Genomic DNA, 14,188 nt, shown 5'->3' with positions numbered 1-14,188 from the left:
GATCCTTTTGTGTGTGTAGAGGAAGGCGTTGCTATCCAATTGATTCACTTTTTCTTTTTTTTGAGAGTTTGATGTTTTTTTATTGCATTTTTGTTTTTAGTCTTTGGGTCGGAGCGATCCCTGGCCTTTTTGTATACTGTCGTGCCACCTCTGATTCCGAAACCGTTGTCGCCGCGCCTTTCTTTTGTGGCCATAACTTAGAGAGAGAGAGGGGGGGGGGGGGGGGGGGGTGTTACGAATCACTCCTTGGCCTCGCTGCACCTCGTCTGAGTACAACGTCTATGGTACGGTGCTTAAGCTCTTTCTTATAGGGGCACTGACAGGTCAAAATATTTTTTTTTATTATCCATAACGGTTGAAAACAATGCAAGGATGTTATTTTCAAAATTCAAAACTTGAAAATGCAGTTTTTATGAAGTAAAAAAAAAATAAAAAAAGTAAACAAAAAAAAAAAAAAAAAAAAAAAAAAAACGTGAAAGGCTGCCCCTGTGGAGTCACAACCGAAACTACAGTGCACAGATACCAAACCCAGTTCTTCTTAGTATTTGAAGATTTTCTTTTCGAAGTTGGGGGTCGTCGGGCACTGAAAGGAGAACTCCGTCCAATTCCCCGACTCCCCGATCATCCTCAGTGCTACATGTGCCGAGCGCCGCCATGTTTTCCGAGGGAGGATGAAAAGCCAGGAGGCAACGTCGCTTCCGGACTCCGATTTCCGGTATTTCAAGAAGGGCCGTAGTGCATTGGCAATCGCATTAGAAAACATGTTTTATGAATGCGGTTATTAAATATTGTAAAAATGTCACTTGGAAGGCTTCTAAGTTACATGATCGATTACGTCGCAAATAAAAAGAGGCGAGGAGGTGAGAAGAGCGCCAAAAACAAGGCGAGCGCGCCTGAAGAAATGTTTTTTATATATATTTTTTTGCATGTTTATGACTACAACTTGCATCGTTTTAGACAACGAAAAAAAAAATGACCTTTAAGGGGTCAGTGCCCCTTTTAACCCGAAAGGAGGAGGCACCATTGCTTTGCCTTTTTTATGCTTCACTGCCAACCCCGCCTTGCCACTGTCGTGCGGTGTGCAACCATTCGTCAGCCGCTCGCATTGCTTGCACCCTCGAAATCGAGCACACCACCTTCGACGTCTCGGAAAAAACAAAACAAAAAAACAATGGGGGTGGTGGTGGTGGTGGTGTGTTTCTTGTTGTCACGTTTTCGACATTCACGTTTTGATTTCGCTTTTTTTGCAAGCTTGGCGCCGGCCAGTCTCGTGAACGAGCTTCGCGTCGCCACCATGCTTTTCAAATGCACGAAGGGGGGAAGAGGGCTGCTGGTGAGAGGGGAAAAAAAATTGAGAAGGTTATAGCCAATCTGTACAAAGTTTTATTTTGTGCAGTGATTGTGTGCATTTGTGGGTGCACAAATCCTACTCCTGCGCCATGCGTCGTTGTCGTAGGGCACCTCTTTGTGAAAAGAGAGGGGTTTGCCATGCCATTGTGTCAACGTGGTAACATTTTTTTTTCTTTTTTAAAGCGGTACCTTTATAGACCCACCCGCACTCAAGATCATGTCCTCAAGGTCGCGTAATCAAGGTCAAGTAATGCCCGTGGCTAATGTGCGAGGTCGAGTAATCAAGGTTGCGTCAGCGCCAGTAGCTGAAATGGACGTGACTTGCAGTCCTTGACATCATCCTAGAGGTCGCCCTAGACGTCTTTCTTGAAGTCCTTGAGGTTGTCCTAGACCGCGTTCTTGAGATTGTCCTAGAGGTCCTCAACATACAGTAGACTCTCATTAATTCAAACTCCAGGAAGTCACAGATTTTAGTTTGAATTACCAGAAGTATGAATTGTCAAAAATTCATCTAAAAATTATACCAGGCAACATTATGATTTGTTACATGGGTAGCTACACATGCAAAGCAGATTTTTGCCAGTTTCCTCTACATAGGCCTAATTATAAGCAAGTACAGGCATAACAGATTGGTGAAAGAGCTGTGACAAGTTTATTTATCCGGCAAAAAAGTTGTCGATTGTGGACTGTTTAGTCAGTACATGGGATCTCAAAACAAAATTTTCAATACCAGCCAGCGCAAGTAGTGCTTTACGGAACTCTCCCTTTGCAGACAAACTTCCGGAGCTGAGCGATGTGCTCAAAGGCCTCTGCGGCTATGACAGTTGGTAGTGGGCCATCCCTTTCTTCATCATCATCTTTACTCTCACTGCTGCACAGTGCTGGCATTACTTCCTTATGTCCTCTAGTGAGTCATCACGACAAACACACATCGTCGTCAAGACTATAGTCGGTTACAAGTCAAGAAGGTAGGAGAAGCTCCTCCCACAAGTGTGATGCGCCCGTTTCAAATCTCTCCGCAGTCGAAAGAAGAGTTCACTGGAAACGCTCCTTGTTCCGCTTCAATGGATTCCCACTTGTCTCCGATCCCACTTTTTAAGAAAGCGACCTTTGTATTCATCGGAGAGGGAACCGAGCCCCTGAAAGCAGCCTTTGTATCCATCGGGGGGGAAGCTAATCCCCGAAAGTCGTATTTGTTTCCGTCGGTGGGGGAGAACTCTAATCTCCCTCTCGTGGCTTCCACAATGCTAAGTCAAAGTCGAAAGATAAAGCAAATATGTACAGAAAGGCAAGACCCTCCTCACGCGTTGGCCGCGACGTCACGGAAACGGTGGGACGCTATTGGATGCGGAGGTGGCGGAGGGATATCCGATTCCCTTTGAGGAGCATTTGCCGCTACCTTCTTAACCTGTAACTGACTATAGCATATTCCGCCAGCTCCGCGTTCATATTATGTGCTTCAAGGACAGAAGGCATGATGCCGGTGAGCAGTTCCTCATCCTCGATGTCGTCTTGGTCATCATTGCCAGTCTTGAAGCACATAATGTGAATGCCGTTTTCCGCTAATATGTGCCTGCTTGAGCCCCGTTGAGTGCGCTTCTTTCCGAGCACCGGTGCACTGCGTAGAAGCAACACTCGCGAAAACAAGCTCCGCGTGTATTGCTTCTCTGCGGTGCACCGGTGCTCGGAAAGAAGCGCACTCAACGGGGCCGCGAGAACAAAAGAGTATGAATTAAGCGAAAACGCCGTTCGAATTAAGCGGCTTATAAATGCATTAAAAACATAGCGGGACAACCAAAATTTTTAGATCTGTTTGAATTAACCGGGAGTACGAAATGTCCGAGTTTGAATTATCGCGAGCCTACTGTAGTCCTAGACACCGCCTTTGACATCATCTTCAATGTGTGCATGGCATGTTATCACATTTTCATCACCGTACCACTTCCTTTTCTGATTGTTTCCCCTAACTGCGTTCCTGTAAAGCTACCGCATTTCATAGTGTCCCGTCGAATGAACGTGCGTGTAATTTTTATGGAAGGGATGTAAAAGCACCATAAAAAATTCACCAGTCCTGCACCAATAGACCCGAGAAAGGTCCGCCGCGATCGATGGATTCCTTGCATGTCCATCTCTTTACTTATGTGTGCCCGTGAGGCGTCGTGTCTTTTTACGTCACGCCTTCCTGTTGTTCTTTGTGGTCCCGAGCTATTCGACAGCCCATTTAGGGAATCGGGGAATACCCCATGTTTCGAAAACCCCGCAATTAATCACCTCGTCCCGTATTCCACCCGTGCCAAAAGCCCCGTCCTCACTGCCCCAGTCCCACCCTCTGGGCACTTCAGCCAGCATTGTTTTGTGTCTTTACCTGATCCGTTGATGGTCGTCAAAGGCTCTTTTAAGTGAAGGAAACAACAAAATAAGATTAACTTGAACCACAGAAAAACTTACAATGCCGTAGTACAAGTGGCCAATTGCATAAATCTGCATAACCATCGATGCACCCTGCTTTCATAGAGGTATGCTCAGACATAGAATCGTAGACTTCATCTACCTAGATGGATACAAATATTTTTAGAACGACGTAAGAATGGAAGTGGTGTTTGGTGGTGTATATGTAATAAGTATGGCACCATGAGCTGAGGGTTAACAGTTTTGAGCGTACGCTTGAGGAACAGGAAGCTTTATCCAATTATTCCTTCCTTGAGTCCCGGGTACGACATGGTTGTTGCACAATCTCGCGTGCACATTTACTGTCTCTTAGTTAAAAGCAAAATGCTCCGCCCTCGCACTGAGGACCCGGCCACCCGACATGGGAGATTCGCGTCATGGGCTTTTGAAAGCTGGGCAAAGAGACTGGAGCGTTTGCCACGGGGCTTTTGACATTGGGTTCTTTCGCGCGCCACCCCTTCGGATCAAAGTGTTAGTGCATTTTTCTGCTTTCGTTTTTGGAAAGGTCCACTTTGTGTTGCCACGAGGAACACTTGTGTATATGACGACGAAACTGGCATTGACAGAACTTGGTACTGCACATGCATTTTTTTGTTCTCATACTTTTACATCCCACAATGCCTCCCACACTTTCATTTCTATTCTTTGCTCCTCCTCGTCCTCCCTCATTGTGAGTCTAATGTGAGCCAAGATTTACAGGGACTACCGACACACACAAGCGAACTATCATTGTTGGAAGATATGACAGATCCATATTTTTGGCAGTCTTGAATAAGAAGGTGGATAAGACGAGAAAGAAAAAAAAAAGTTGTTGTAACTCTCGCATAGTAACTCTCGCATAGCAAGTAACTCTCACATAGTAACTTTCACATAGCAAGTTGTTGTAAGTACAATGTAGTTATCGAAAAATAAAAGTATCTTTCCATTTAGTAAAATGCTTATGTCTTTGTCTTTGATTATTGTGTGAACACTGTGGCGTAGTTAATGACTTATAATGCGCCCGCACAGTACCGTTTGTCCATGCTGTGAAGACTTGCCCTGAACTACTTCTGGGAGTCCCTGGGATGTCTGTTCTTTGTATGCCAGTTGACAACCTATTCAGGGAGTAGCTTTGCACGCGACATACGAGGTAGGGATGTGCCGGTGACTCGCTGTCATTATCTCGTCCCAACGTGTAGTTGAATGCAACTGTGCGAATGAGCATTTAGGCAGTGTGCATTCATGGGACAAAGCCCCAAGCATTAGCTGTGTGCCCCACAAGTGCAAAGATTCACGGCTCATGGTACGAGTTGTGAACGCCGCACTCGGCTATTGCATTTAGTCGCATGTGGTCATCGGCATGAGCTGTGTGGAAAGCAGCTTATCGCCTCCCTGACCCAACAATTTTTAGGGTACAAAAGGAATCTTATGAAATTTTACTGTCGGCACGTGATCACCAGTAATGATCACAGCTATGACGGCCAGTGAATGCTTTCATGGATTCTTTCGGCATGCCCCAAATTAGTGCTGCCATTATACCGGCCAGAGACTTTCCCGTGTTTTAATAAAATGACAAACCACTGAAAGTGGTGATGATGAAGCCAACATGGGAACCCGCATTGGTGACAAAAACTTTGCAGTGTGGCCCATGCATGGTTTGCTTGTGATGTCATTGCACCTTGCAAGTGACTATTAGCCTATTCCTGCTTGTTCTTGTGTAAAAACAAAAAAAAAATTGGTGGCATTAAATGTATATATGCCGCAGAAGCTACGCACTCGGCTGTAAGGCCATGCAATCCGGGCTGATGCGATCTCGATGCAAGCCATGTACAGTTGGAAACAAGTTAAGAGTATCGAAGGCTCTGCCCCTAGCGCGAGCTTTCCACCTAACACTTCGGGGTTTCGTGAGCACGCCCGGGCAAAGCGCGAGGGAAGTTGCCGTGCGCGTGCTGGAAGCGGAGCTTCTGCAGGCTCGTTCTCTTGCCAGACGCCCAAACCTGCCAAATTATAAAATTACAGAGGCATTCCAGTTAACGAATCGAATCGGTCCATGTAAACAGCTCGGATCGGATCGGATCAGATCGGATCCGATCCGATCCGCTGGGACGGGGTGGTTTGAGATGGTCAATCCGAATCGGATCGGATCGAGTGCTCGAGCGAGGGATTACGGGAGCTTTGCTTTGCCTGCCGCTAGGCAAACCGGACACCTCGGAAACAATCTGAAGGTCGCGAGGTTTGCGTTGTGACCTCCGACACCAGGTGCCGCTGCTGGTCGATCCGAATCCATGTAAACGTAGTGGTTCAAGTGGATCCGATTTGCTAACTGGATCCGATGCGCTGCTGTCGCATCCATGTAAACGTAGCCATTGTAGGGATGGCCGAAGGAGCGTCCTTCGGAGGCGCCCGATGCCTCAGGTTTTTCCCTTTGGCGGCAAGCGGCGGCCAGCTCCCGAAAGTGGAAGCAGATTTCCCGGCGTGGGAAGTAAACTTCGTTCCCAAGGCGGGAGCGGGTGGTCGCCCTTGCCGCCGGGGTACTTGTGGAAATGACTTTGTCAAGGCCATGTCGGCGACCCCGGAAGAGAGAGGGAGGTCCGGCCGCCCTTCGGAATCGGAATGTCGGCGTGCCTTTTTTGGAGAAGATAGAACGAGCCCGCGCGCGTAGTTTTCGACGACCGCGTTTCTAAGCCCTCCGCAACGAAGAAGCCGCTACTGCGCCTGCGCGCCCATGGCCCTGACTGTAGAGTTCCGGGTAGGGTGACCACCCGTCCCGCGACTCGCGGGACTGTCCCGCGATGAGGGCTCGTGTCCCGCGTCCCGCGAGAAATTCTCAAATCTTCAAAATGTCCCGCATTTCACATTGTCATAAAACTCACTACGCAGCTTATGGCGCTGCCGAACAACTGGGCACAGAGAAGCGCGGAGATGGCTGGTGAATATGGGAATCCCGATGGTACACCATTTTCTATCCAAGCATCGTGGGAAGCGACTGTCGTTCTTGCAGGAGATCTGTCGCTGCGCATGCGCCTTCGTGCCTCTTTTCCCTTGGTGGCAAAACATTGCAAGGGACAATTGCTCACCAAAAGTTGAAAATACATTATTTTAATTAATTTCAAATCGTGCTGCGTCAATGCGAAAAGTTTGCTGTGGAAAGCTTTTTTGTTTTTCTTTTTTAGTAAAGAAAGGCAAGAAGACGGCAACTCACAACGATCAAAAACAACATAAAATTCGAATTTTGCGTAGGAGCATGTTGGTAAAAATACGAATCGAAAGGAAACGAGCAGCCATAAAAAATTTACTGCTTCTTCTATCCTTTTGAAGCATTGAGTTATGTTGCAGTCGATTTTATGTTTTCAACTCAGACAACTTGTAGTGAAAATTATTTGAGCTTAATTGCCGCAATTATTACAATTTGCAGCTGTATAATATGCTTTCCGACAAGACAGGATATCAAAAATGCGCATTTCGTGACATTTTTTTCAATTATGTTTTTTTTAACCTGAGACTGGGCCAGAAGGCGAAAAACAATTTTCCTCCACCAGCTCCAGTCTCGGGTTAAAAGGCAGCATGGTAAATTTCCTTCAGCCCGACGGCGCACTAAGTTCTTTTTTGCAGTTGCCACAGCCGGTCTTCCCTTACCCCCCCCCCCCCCCCCCTCCCACACACACACACACACACACACACACCAAGGTCAGCGTGTCCCGCATTACGCTAGCGGGAAGGTGGTCACCTTAGTTCCGGGTATCGTAGCGGGCTGCGAAGGGTGTTGCGGCTTGCGGGACGGCAAAAGCGATGTACGAAAACTCCCTGTTATCTCCCGCGGTCCCGAAGGCTCCGCGTACTTTTGTCTTGCGGGGCAGAGAACTTCCCGTGCGCGGCAACGGATTTGGCGCCGAAACGCTTGTGTCGACGTCGGGCTGCAGCGAGCGGCAGCAGCAGAAAATATATCTATCGAAAAACCCTCCATCGAGTCCTCCGGCTCCTGACTGGCGACAACGGCAGATGTCCACATCATCACATGACACGGTCACCCGGCCCCATCGAAACCCGAGGGACACGACGGGGTACCGGGAAAACCACCATCGCTCCTGGAAGGAAGAATCTTTACTAGTGTTAAGAATGGAACCTTCGGCGACCTTCTTCCGCGTTTCAACGCTGCGGAAACGAGTCAAGACGAGTCCGGGACCGTCGCCCGCTTGTCGGGGCCTGCGCGAAACGAGTCCCGACGAGTCTGGGACCGTCGCCTGCGTGACGGGGCCTGCGGCAACAAGTCTCAACGCGCCCGTGACGTTGGCGGGACGTGTGTGTGTGTGCGTGGTGGTTGGTGCGCTCGGAAAAGGGAGAGAGGCATGGCCTAACTGCGGAGAACTTTGGCTACGTCGCACTGGACGGCGGACTTTTCTGCGTCGCACTTGACGGCGGGTTCCTGCATCGCACTGGCTGCCCTGGCGGAGAGTGAGGGAGAAACGGACCCTATATAAGGCGGAGCGCGAGGCTGCTCCGTTGTTCTCTCTGTTTTGACGACTGTATCGCAACCATGTAATTAAACCGTTCGTTACGTTACCAAGTCTCCCACCTCCACTGAACCCCTGGGTTCTTCACTTCGGGGAATGGACGTCGTCTCGAGCCAGGAAGCTTCCGGACGTGCGGCCTAAACCCCGCCTCGAACAACTGGTTGGCAGCAGTTGGGATCGGACCATGCGACATCGTGCTACATCTGTGGGTGAGCGTTTGGACTTTGCTTTGAGATTCGCCAGGCTTCAGATTATGGGTAATTAATTTTGAACTGCTGGGAATCCTTAGTGTTTGACTCGTGCGCTAGGTTTGTGTACAACCTCGCGACAAGTTTTATAGCAAAGCCAAAGCTAAAGAGCAGCGATCATGGATCTAATGAGGTTACTGAGAACAGATTTACTCTGTTTATGTGAAGAATTTGGTGTGGAGGTGGAGCAAAAGATGAAGAAATCTGAGATCAGTAAAGCAATTTCAGAGAGCGCGGAAGCAGAGGATATTAAAATTGCGTGGGAATTACTTCAGAACGCTAAAAGTGAGGCTGCAGCAAAAGAGGAACGAGAACAGGAGCAGGCTGCAGCGAAAGAGGAACGAGAGCAGGAGCAGGCTGCAGCAAGAGAGGAACGAGCGCAGGCTGCAGCGAAAGAGGAACGAGAACAGGCTGCAGCGAGAGAGGAACGAGCGCAGGCTGCAGCGAAAGAGGAACGAGAACAGGCTGCAGCGAGAGAGGAACGAGCGCAGGCTGCAGCGGCAGAGGAACGAGCGCTAAAAAGGCTAGAGCTCGAAATTGAACAACAGCGATTAAACTCGCAGAACAGTAGAGTTGGGGCTCCGGTACGAGCAAGTGAGGCCGAGTCGTATCAAATGAAGAAGCTCCTGCAGCCGTTTAAAGTTGGGGAAGACGTGGGCCTATTCTTAGTTAACTTTGAGAGGACATGTGAGAAGTTGAGCTTCGCCCCAGAAACGTGGCCGCAACGGCTTTTGACTTTGTTGCCCTGTGAGGCTGCAGAGGTTGTCGCGCGCCTTAGTACTATAGACGCGGACGACTACGACAAGGTGAAGTCGAGCCTTTTGAAGCGGTATCGCCTTTCTGCCGAGGCGTTCCGTCAAAGGTTTAGAAACGCATCCAAAAAGAGCAGCGAGGGCTACTCGGAATTCGCGTACGCGCTTAAAACCAACTTGATAGAATGGTTGAAGAGCGAGGAAGTGTACGAAAGCCGCGACAAGGTAGTCGAGTGTGTGTGCCTCGAACAGTTCTTTCGTGGCATTCCGCAGTCAGTCAAGCTCTGGGTGCAGGATAGGGTGGGAGTCGACTCTGTCGAAAGGGCTGCTGAGCTAGCCGAAGAGTACGCAACGCGTAGAAAGCTGAGCGGAGAGGACAGCGAACCCGGCCGGAGCGATCAGCACAAGCCCTTCCGACAGGGAAACGGCTCGCGAGAAAAAAGGCACGAGAAGCCAGAAACAGGACAAAAGGTCCCAGAAAAGAGCGGAGATCCCTCGAACGGAGATCCCTCGAACGAAGACGAGGCACGGAAAAGCCAAAAAGGGCAGTCCGAGGCAAGGAAGCCGTTCCTGTGCTACAACTGTCAGGAGCCGGGACACACAGCGGCCAGGTGTAACAAACCGCGGGTTGTGTTCTCGTACGTGAGCGGTAGTGACAAGGACCTGAAGCTTCTTCGTCCATATCTTCACGAGCTCCAAGTAAACGGAAAGCCGTGCAGGGTGCTTCGTGACAGTGCAGCGACGATGGACGTTGTTCATCCGTCGTATGTAACGCCATCCGACTTTACTGGAAAGGTAGTTTGGATCAAGCAGCTGCTCGAGAAGCACAGTGTCTGTCTGCCTATGGCGAGAGTAAGGATAACTGGCCCGTTCGGAGAGCTAGTGACAGAGGCGGCTGTCTCGCAAACAGTCCCGTTGGAGTATCCCTATTTGTTTTCTAACCGGTCAGATTTCCTGCTGCGCGAAAGGGGTCAACAACTGGGAGGAGGACTAGTTCAGTCACGTACGAGGTCCAAATCGCGTCAGCTCGCCCCTTTGTTAACGAGTGATCCAGAGCGAAAGGCAGCTGACGGGGAGCAAGCACTCCCGGAGTTGGAGGCCGAGAAACGGGATGAGGGGGTCCGGGTTGTAGAACAGCCCGACCTCGTAGCACTAGAAAGCGTACGCCGTCCCAACGCGCCGGCGAAAAAGGCGGAGGAAGACGGGATCATCAAAGGATCTCTCGTAGCTCCGGCGTCACGTAACTTTGGTCGTCTGTTACGAGTAGACAGAGTGTCTTTGACAGTCGAGCAGAAGAGCGACCCTAGTGTGTCAGGGTTTCGCGGTACAGCTCAGGAGATTGCCAGGACCAATGTGACAGGGCATGAAAAAGGCGGATTGTTTTATCGGCGCTATAAGGACCGCATTTTCACGTCTAGAAATCACGTGAAAATCGATCACTATGACTTCAGCGTAAGAAAGAGGAAAGGCAAATTTAACAGCAATGCCAATGGGTTGAGCAGATTTTTCTGATATCACCAAAAAGAGTAGGGATGATCTCAGAGGTTTTCGTCATCCACGGGAATGAGGATCAAAGTGGGGACACTTCGTTAAAACCCCAAAATGACCTCACAAATTGCGAAGTTTTGTCTTTTTGTATTTTGTTCATAGTGACCTCTTTGGAAAAATGAGTTTTGCTTTGGCGACAGCGGGTCTCGATACCCGAAATTGTCCTAAGGTTTTAAATTGCATTGTTTTGGCAAATTTTGGTAATCCGTAATCCAGTCTGGCGGGTCTCTGGCGGGTCTCTGGCGGATTCCGAGCGTTTGACTGCGGAGTGGCGTGGTGTTGTGGGGGACGGTTCCGCTCATGCCTCCGTTGTGAGAGGTTTGGGAGTTTGCTTAGTGCTTGCAGCATCTTCTCAAGGCCTACTCCAAGCCCACCTCTTCAGGCCAGCGATAGTACCACCGGCCATTCGAGGTTTCCCTGGCCCCGGAGGGGCTGTTAAGAATGGAACCTTCGGCGACCTTCTTCCGCGTTTCAACGCTGCGGAAACGAGTCAAGACGAGTCCGGGACCGTCGCCCGCTTGTCGGGGCCTGCGCGAAACGAGTCCCGACGAGTCTGGGACCGTCGCCTGCGTGACGGGGCCTGCGGCAACAAGTCTCAACGCGCCCGTGACGTTGGCGGGACGTGTGTGTGTGTGCGTGGTGGTTGGTGCGCTCGGAAAAGGGAGAGAGGCATGGCCTAACTGCGGAGAACTTTGGCTACGTCGCACTGGACGGCGGACTTTTCTGCGTCGCACTTGACGGCGGGTTCCTGCATCGCACTGGCTGCCCTGGCGGAGAGTGAGGGAGAAACGGACCCTATATAAGGCGGAGCGCGAGGCTGCTCCGTTGTTCTCTCTGTTTTGACGACTGTATCGCAACCATGTAATTAAACCGTTCGTTACGTTACCAATTCTCCCACCTCCACTGGACCCCTGGGTTCTTCACTTCGGGGAATGGACGTCGTCTCGAGCCAGGAAGCTTCCGGACGTGCGGCCTAAACCCCGCCTCGAACACTAGCATCAAGAAAAATACTGGGAAAGGTGCACGCGCTGCACGCAGTCGCCTTATCCGTAAGAAGAAAAAAAAAAATTGTGCAATGTGTTATTTGTCTATGCCTTTTTCTTTAGCGCTCTGACGGGAGCGTTCACCAGCTTGGTATCGCACCGTCAAAACTGTTGCTCGTGGCAGACGATAAGTAGCTGACGACACGAGAGCAGCGCTTCGCTGCATGGGAGAACCGGCCTTTATGCTGCAGATGTCAGCTCATCCGCGGATATCCGCAGTCAGGCATGTACGTCACGCGTTACAATAACAAGTTACTTCTAACTAGTTACTATTTCGGTACCGAGTAACGTATTTATACTTTTAAGGCCGAGTAACGAGTAACTATTGCGACAAAGGCAGATGGGCAACTCGAAAAACAACTACTATGCAGTATGAGAGTAATAAACCATGAAACAAAAACAGTTGTGTCGTCAAAGTGACGTGAAAAGTAACTCGTTACTTTTAACATAACTCGTTTCTTTTGAGAATCGATAACGAGTTACGGTATTTAGTTACTTTTTTGGGTAACGTGTATACATGTGTGTCCGCAGTAAACTGGCGGATAAAAATAGATCAGATATACTACGGATTGGATACGGATGCCAGGGGCTACGGGATGCGAATCAGATGCTGATATTCGCGAGTCCGGATCTACGTTTTTTGTGGAGGCGGCACGCAGAACGCGCACACATGGTCCTCCGGATATCCTCAGGATGTCCTGACGTTCCCGGGACGTTCTGTGGATGTGTATGGGACATCTGTGCTGCCAGGGTTTGTTGACCCACTATTTCTTATGTCATCAAATACTAAACTTTTAGTCGGTGCATATCAATATTTTCATGAAACAAAGATGACCTTGGGGTGCTTAGGAGGAACGGTCCCTCACACAAGAGCGCGAGAAGTGGACGGTTGTCGGTCTCTCTCTTTCGAACTTGATGCCTCCCACGAACTGGTCGAAGCGTTCCACACCCAACGTCGCAGCCAATGCTTCCTTTTCTGCCTGGCTGTATCGCTGCTCCATGGACGTGAGAGACATTGACGCTTACGCTTCAGCACGCCTTTCTCCCGTTGGCTAATCTTGCAGTAGAGCTGCTCCAGTTTTGGGTAAAGTACATCTAAAAGGTACTTCAAGTAAAGTACTAATTAAATGAGACGTGATATACTTTAAGTAAAGTAGGAAGTACACTGGGTGCAATCTACTTGAAGTGAAGTTCTTTTAGGTGATTTTAATTACCCAAACATCTGTTGATCACACGAGAGCCCGTTTCCTAATCCAGCTTCGTCGGAGTGTTTTGATTTCTTGAACATGTGTTCCGATTTTAACTTATCGCAGCTATTTACAGAACCCACAAGATTTGCAGCCACGTCAGCAAATGTTCTTGACCTTGTTCTAACCTCCACACCTGACCTTGTATCCCTAATATCTCGCCGACCAGGACTAAGTGATCACTGCTCGTTACTTATCTCTCTAAGCATACCAAAGTGTAATAGTAGCAAACAGATAAAACTTATTCAAGACTACCGAAAAGCTCATTAGGACGCTATAAACGATGCCCTGAGTCAGTTCGTTGATCACTATTTTGTTAACTGCTGCGAGCGTTCCGTTGAACAGAACTGGAATATGTTTAAGGGTCAAGTCGCCGTTCTCACCGACAAGTATATTCCACTGCGATCTGTAACGTCTCACCATCAATCACCATGGTATAACCCATCACTGAGAAGGCTATCGAACAAGAAAAAGATATTGTTTCGTGCCGCTAAATCTTCCAGTACCTGTAACCGGTGCCACCGGGAATCTTATCACAACGCCAGTGCAGTTTACAAAAGTGCTATTCAAGATGCAAAAAACGAGTAGTTTAAAGGGACCATGAAATGATTTTAAAATCGAGTTTCATCCACCGCACGTCGTAAAAGGTGTGAAAAGAAACACAAAAACACAAAAATAGGGAGCCCAAAAAAATTATTTGCTATAGAACTTTTAAAAGAAAACTGGACTCTTTTGCGCCTTCCTTCCTTCGCCTGTTCACTACGATGCATACGCAGAATCGGTGCACGTCAGCCGAATCCACATCGCCTATTGGGTAAGAGCCTACCTCACCAGCACCGCGATCGTAAACAATAAATAGCCGGCGAATGTTTCCTAAAAGTTTTGTTAAATAATATTCAGATCCACATTTTGTAGCATAATTAGAGATGTGTGGCGAAAATTGCCAAATTTGATAATGCTGAGAGCCAAGCGCCATCTATCGTGTGGTAAACGAAGCAACTACTGCGCGTGCGCAGTAGGGCAGGGCCAGGGCCGCCAGTTACTTGGGTGACGGCGACCGAC

The 14,188-nt window shown here is 49.0% G+C and overlaps 1 protein-coding gene across 1 annotated transcript; it reads left to right on the top strand.

Annotated features, from left to right (window-relative positions):
• Nucleotides 1-1,294: 1,294 nt before the first annotated feature.
• On the top strand, nucleotides 1,295-10,744 carry LOC121834774 (eukaryotic translation initiation factor 3 subunit A-like). The gene is given in 3 exon segments (XM_042288547.1): nucleotides 1,295-1,333; nucleotides 8,947-10,205; nucleotides 10,207-10,744. Coding segments are annotated over 3 exon segments (1,374 nt in total). The 3' UTR covers nucleotides 10,283-10,744.
• Nucleotides 10,745-14,188: the final 3,444 nt, after the last annotated feature.

Source organism: Ixodes scapularis, unplaced genomic scaffold (assembly GCF_016920785.2).
Source record: "Ixodes scapularis isolate PalLabHiFi unplaced genomic scaffold, ASM1692078v2 PGA_scaffold10__122_contigs__length_95168666, whole genome shotgun sequence".
Lineage (NCBI taxonomy): Eukaryota > Metazoa > Arthropoda > Arachnida > Ixodida > Ixodidae > Ixodes > Ixodes scapularis.
Note: the sequence above shows the minus strand (reverse complement) of the source record. Positions and strands in the feature narration are given on the sequence as shown.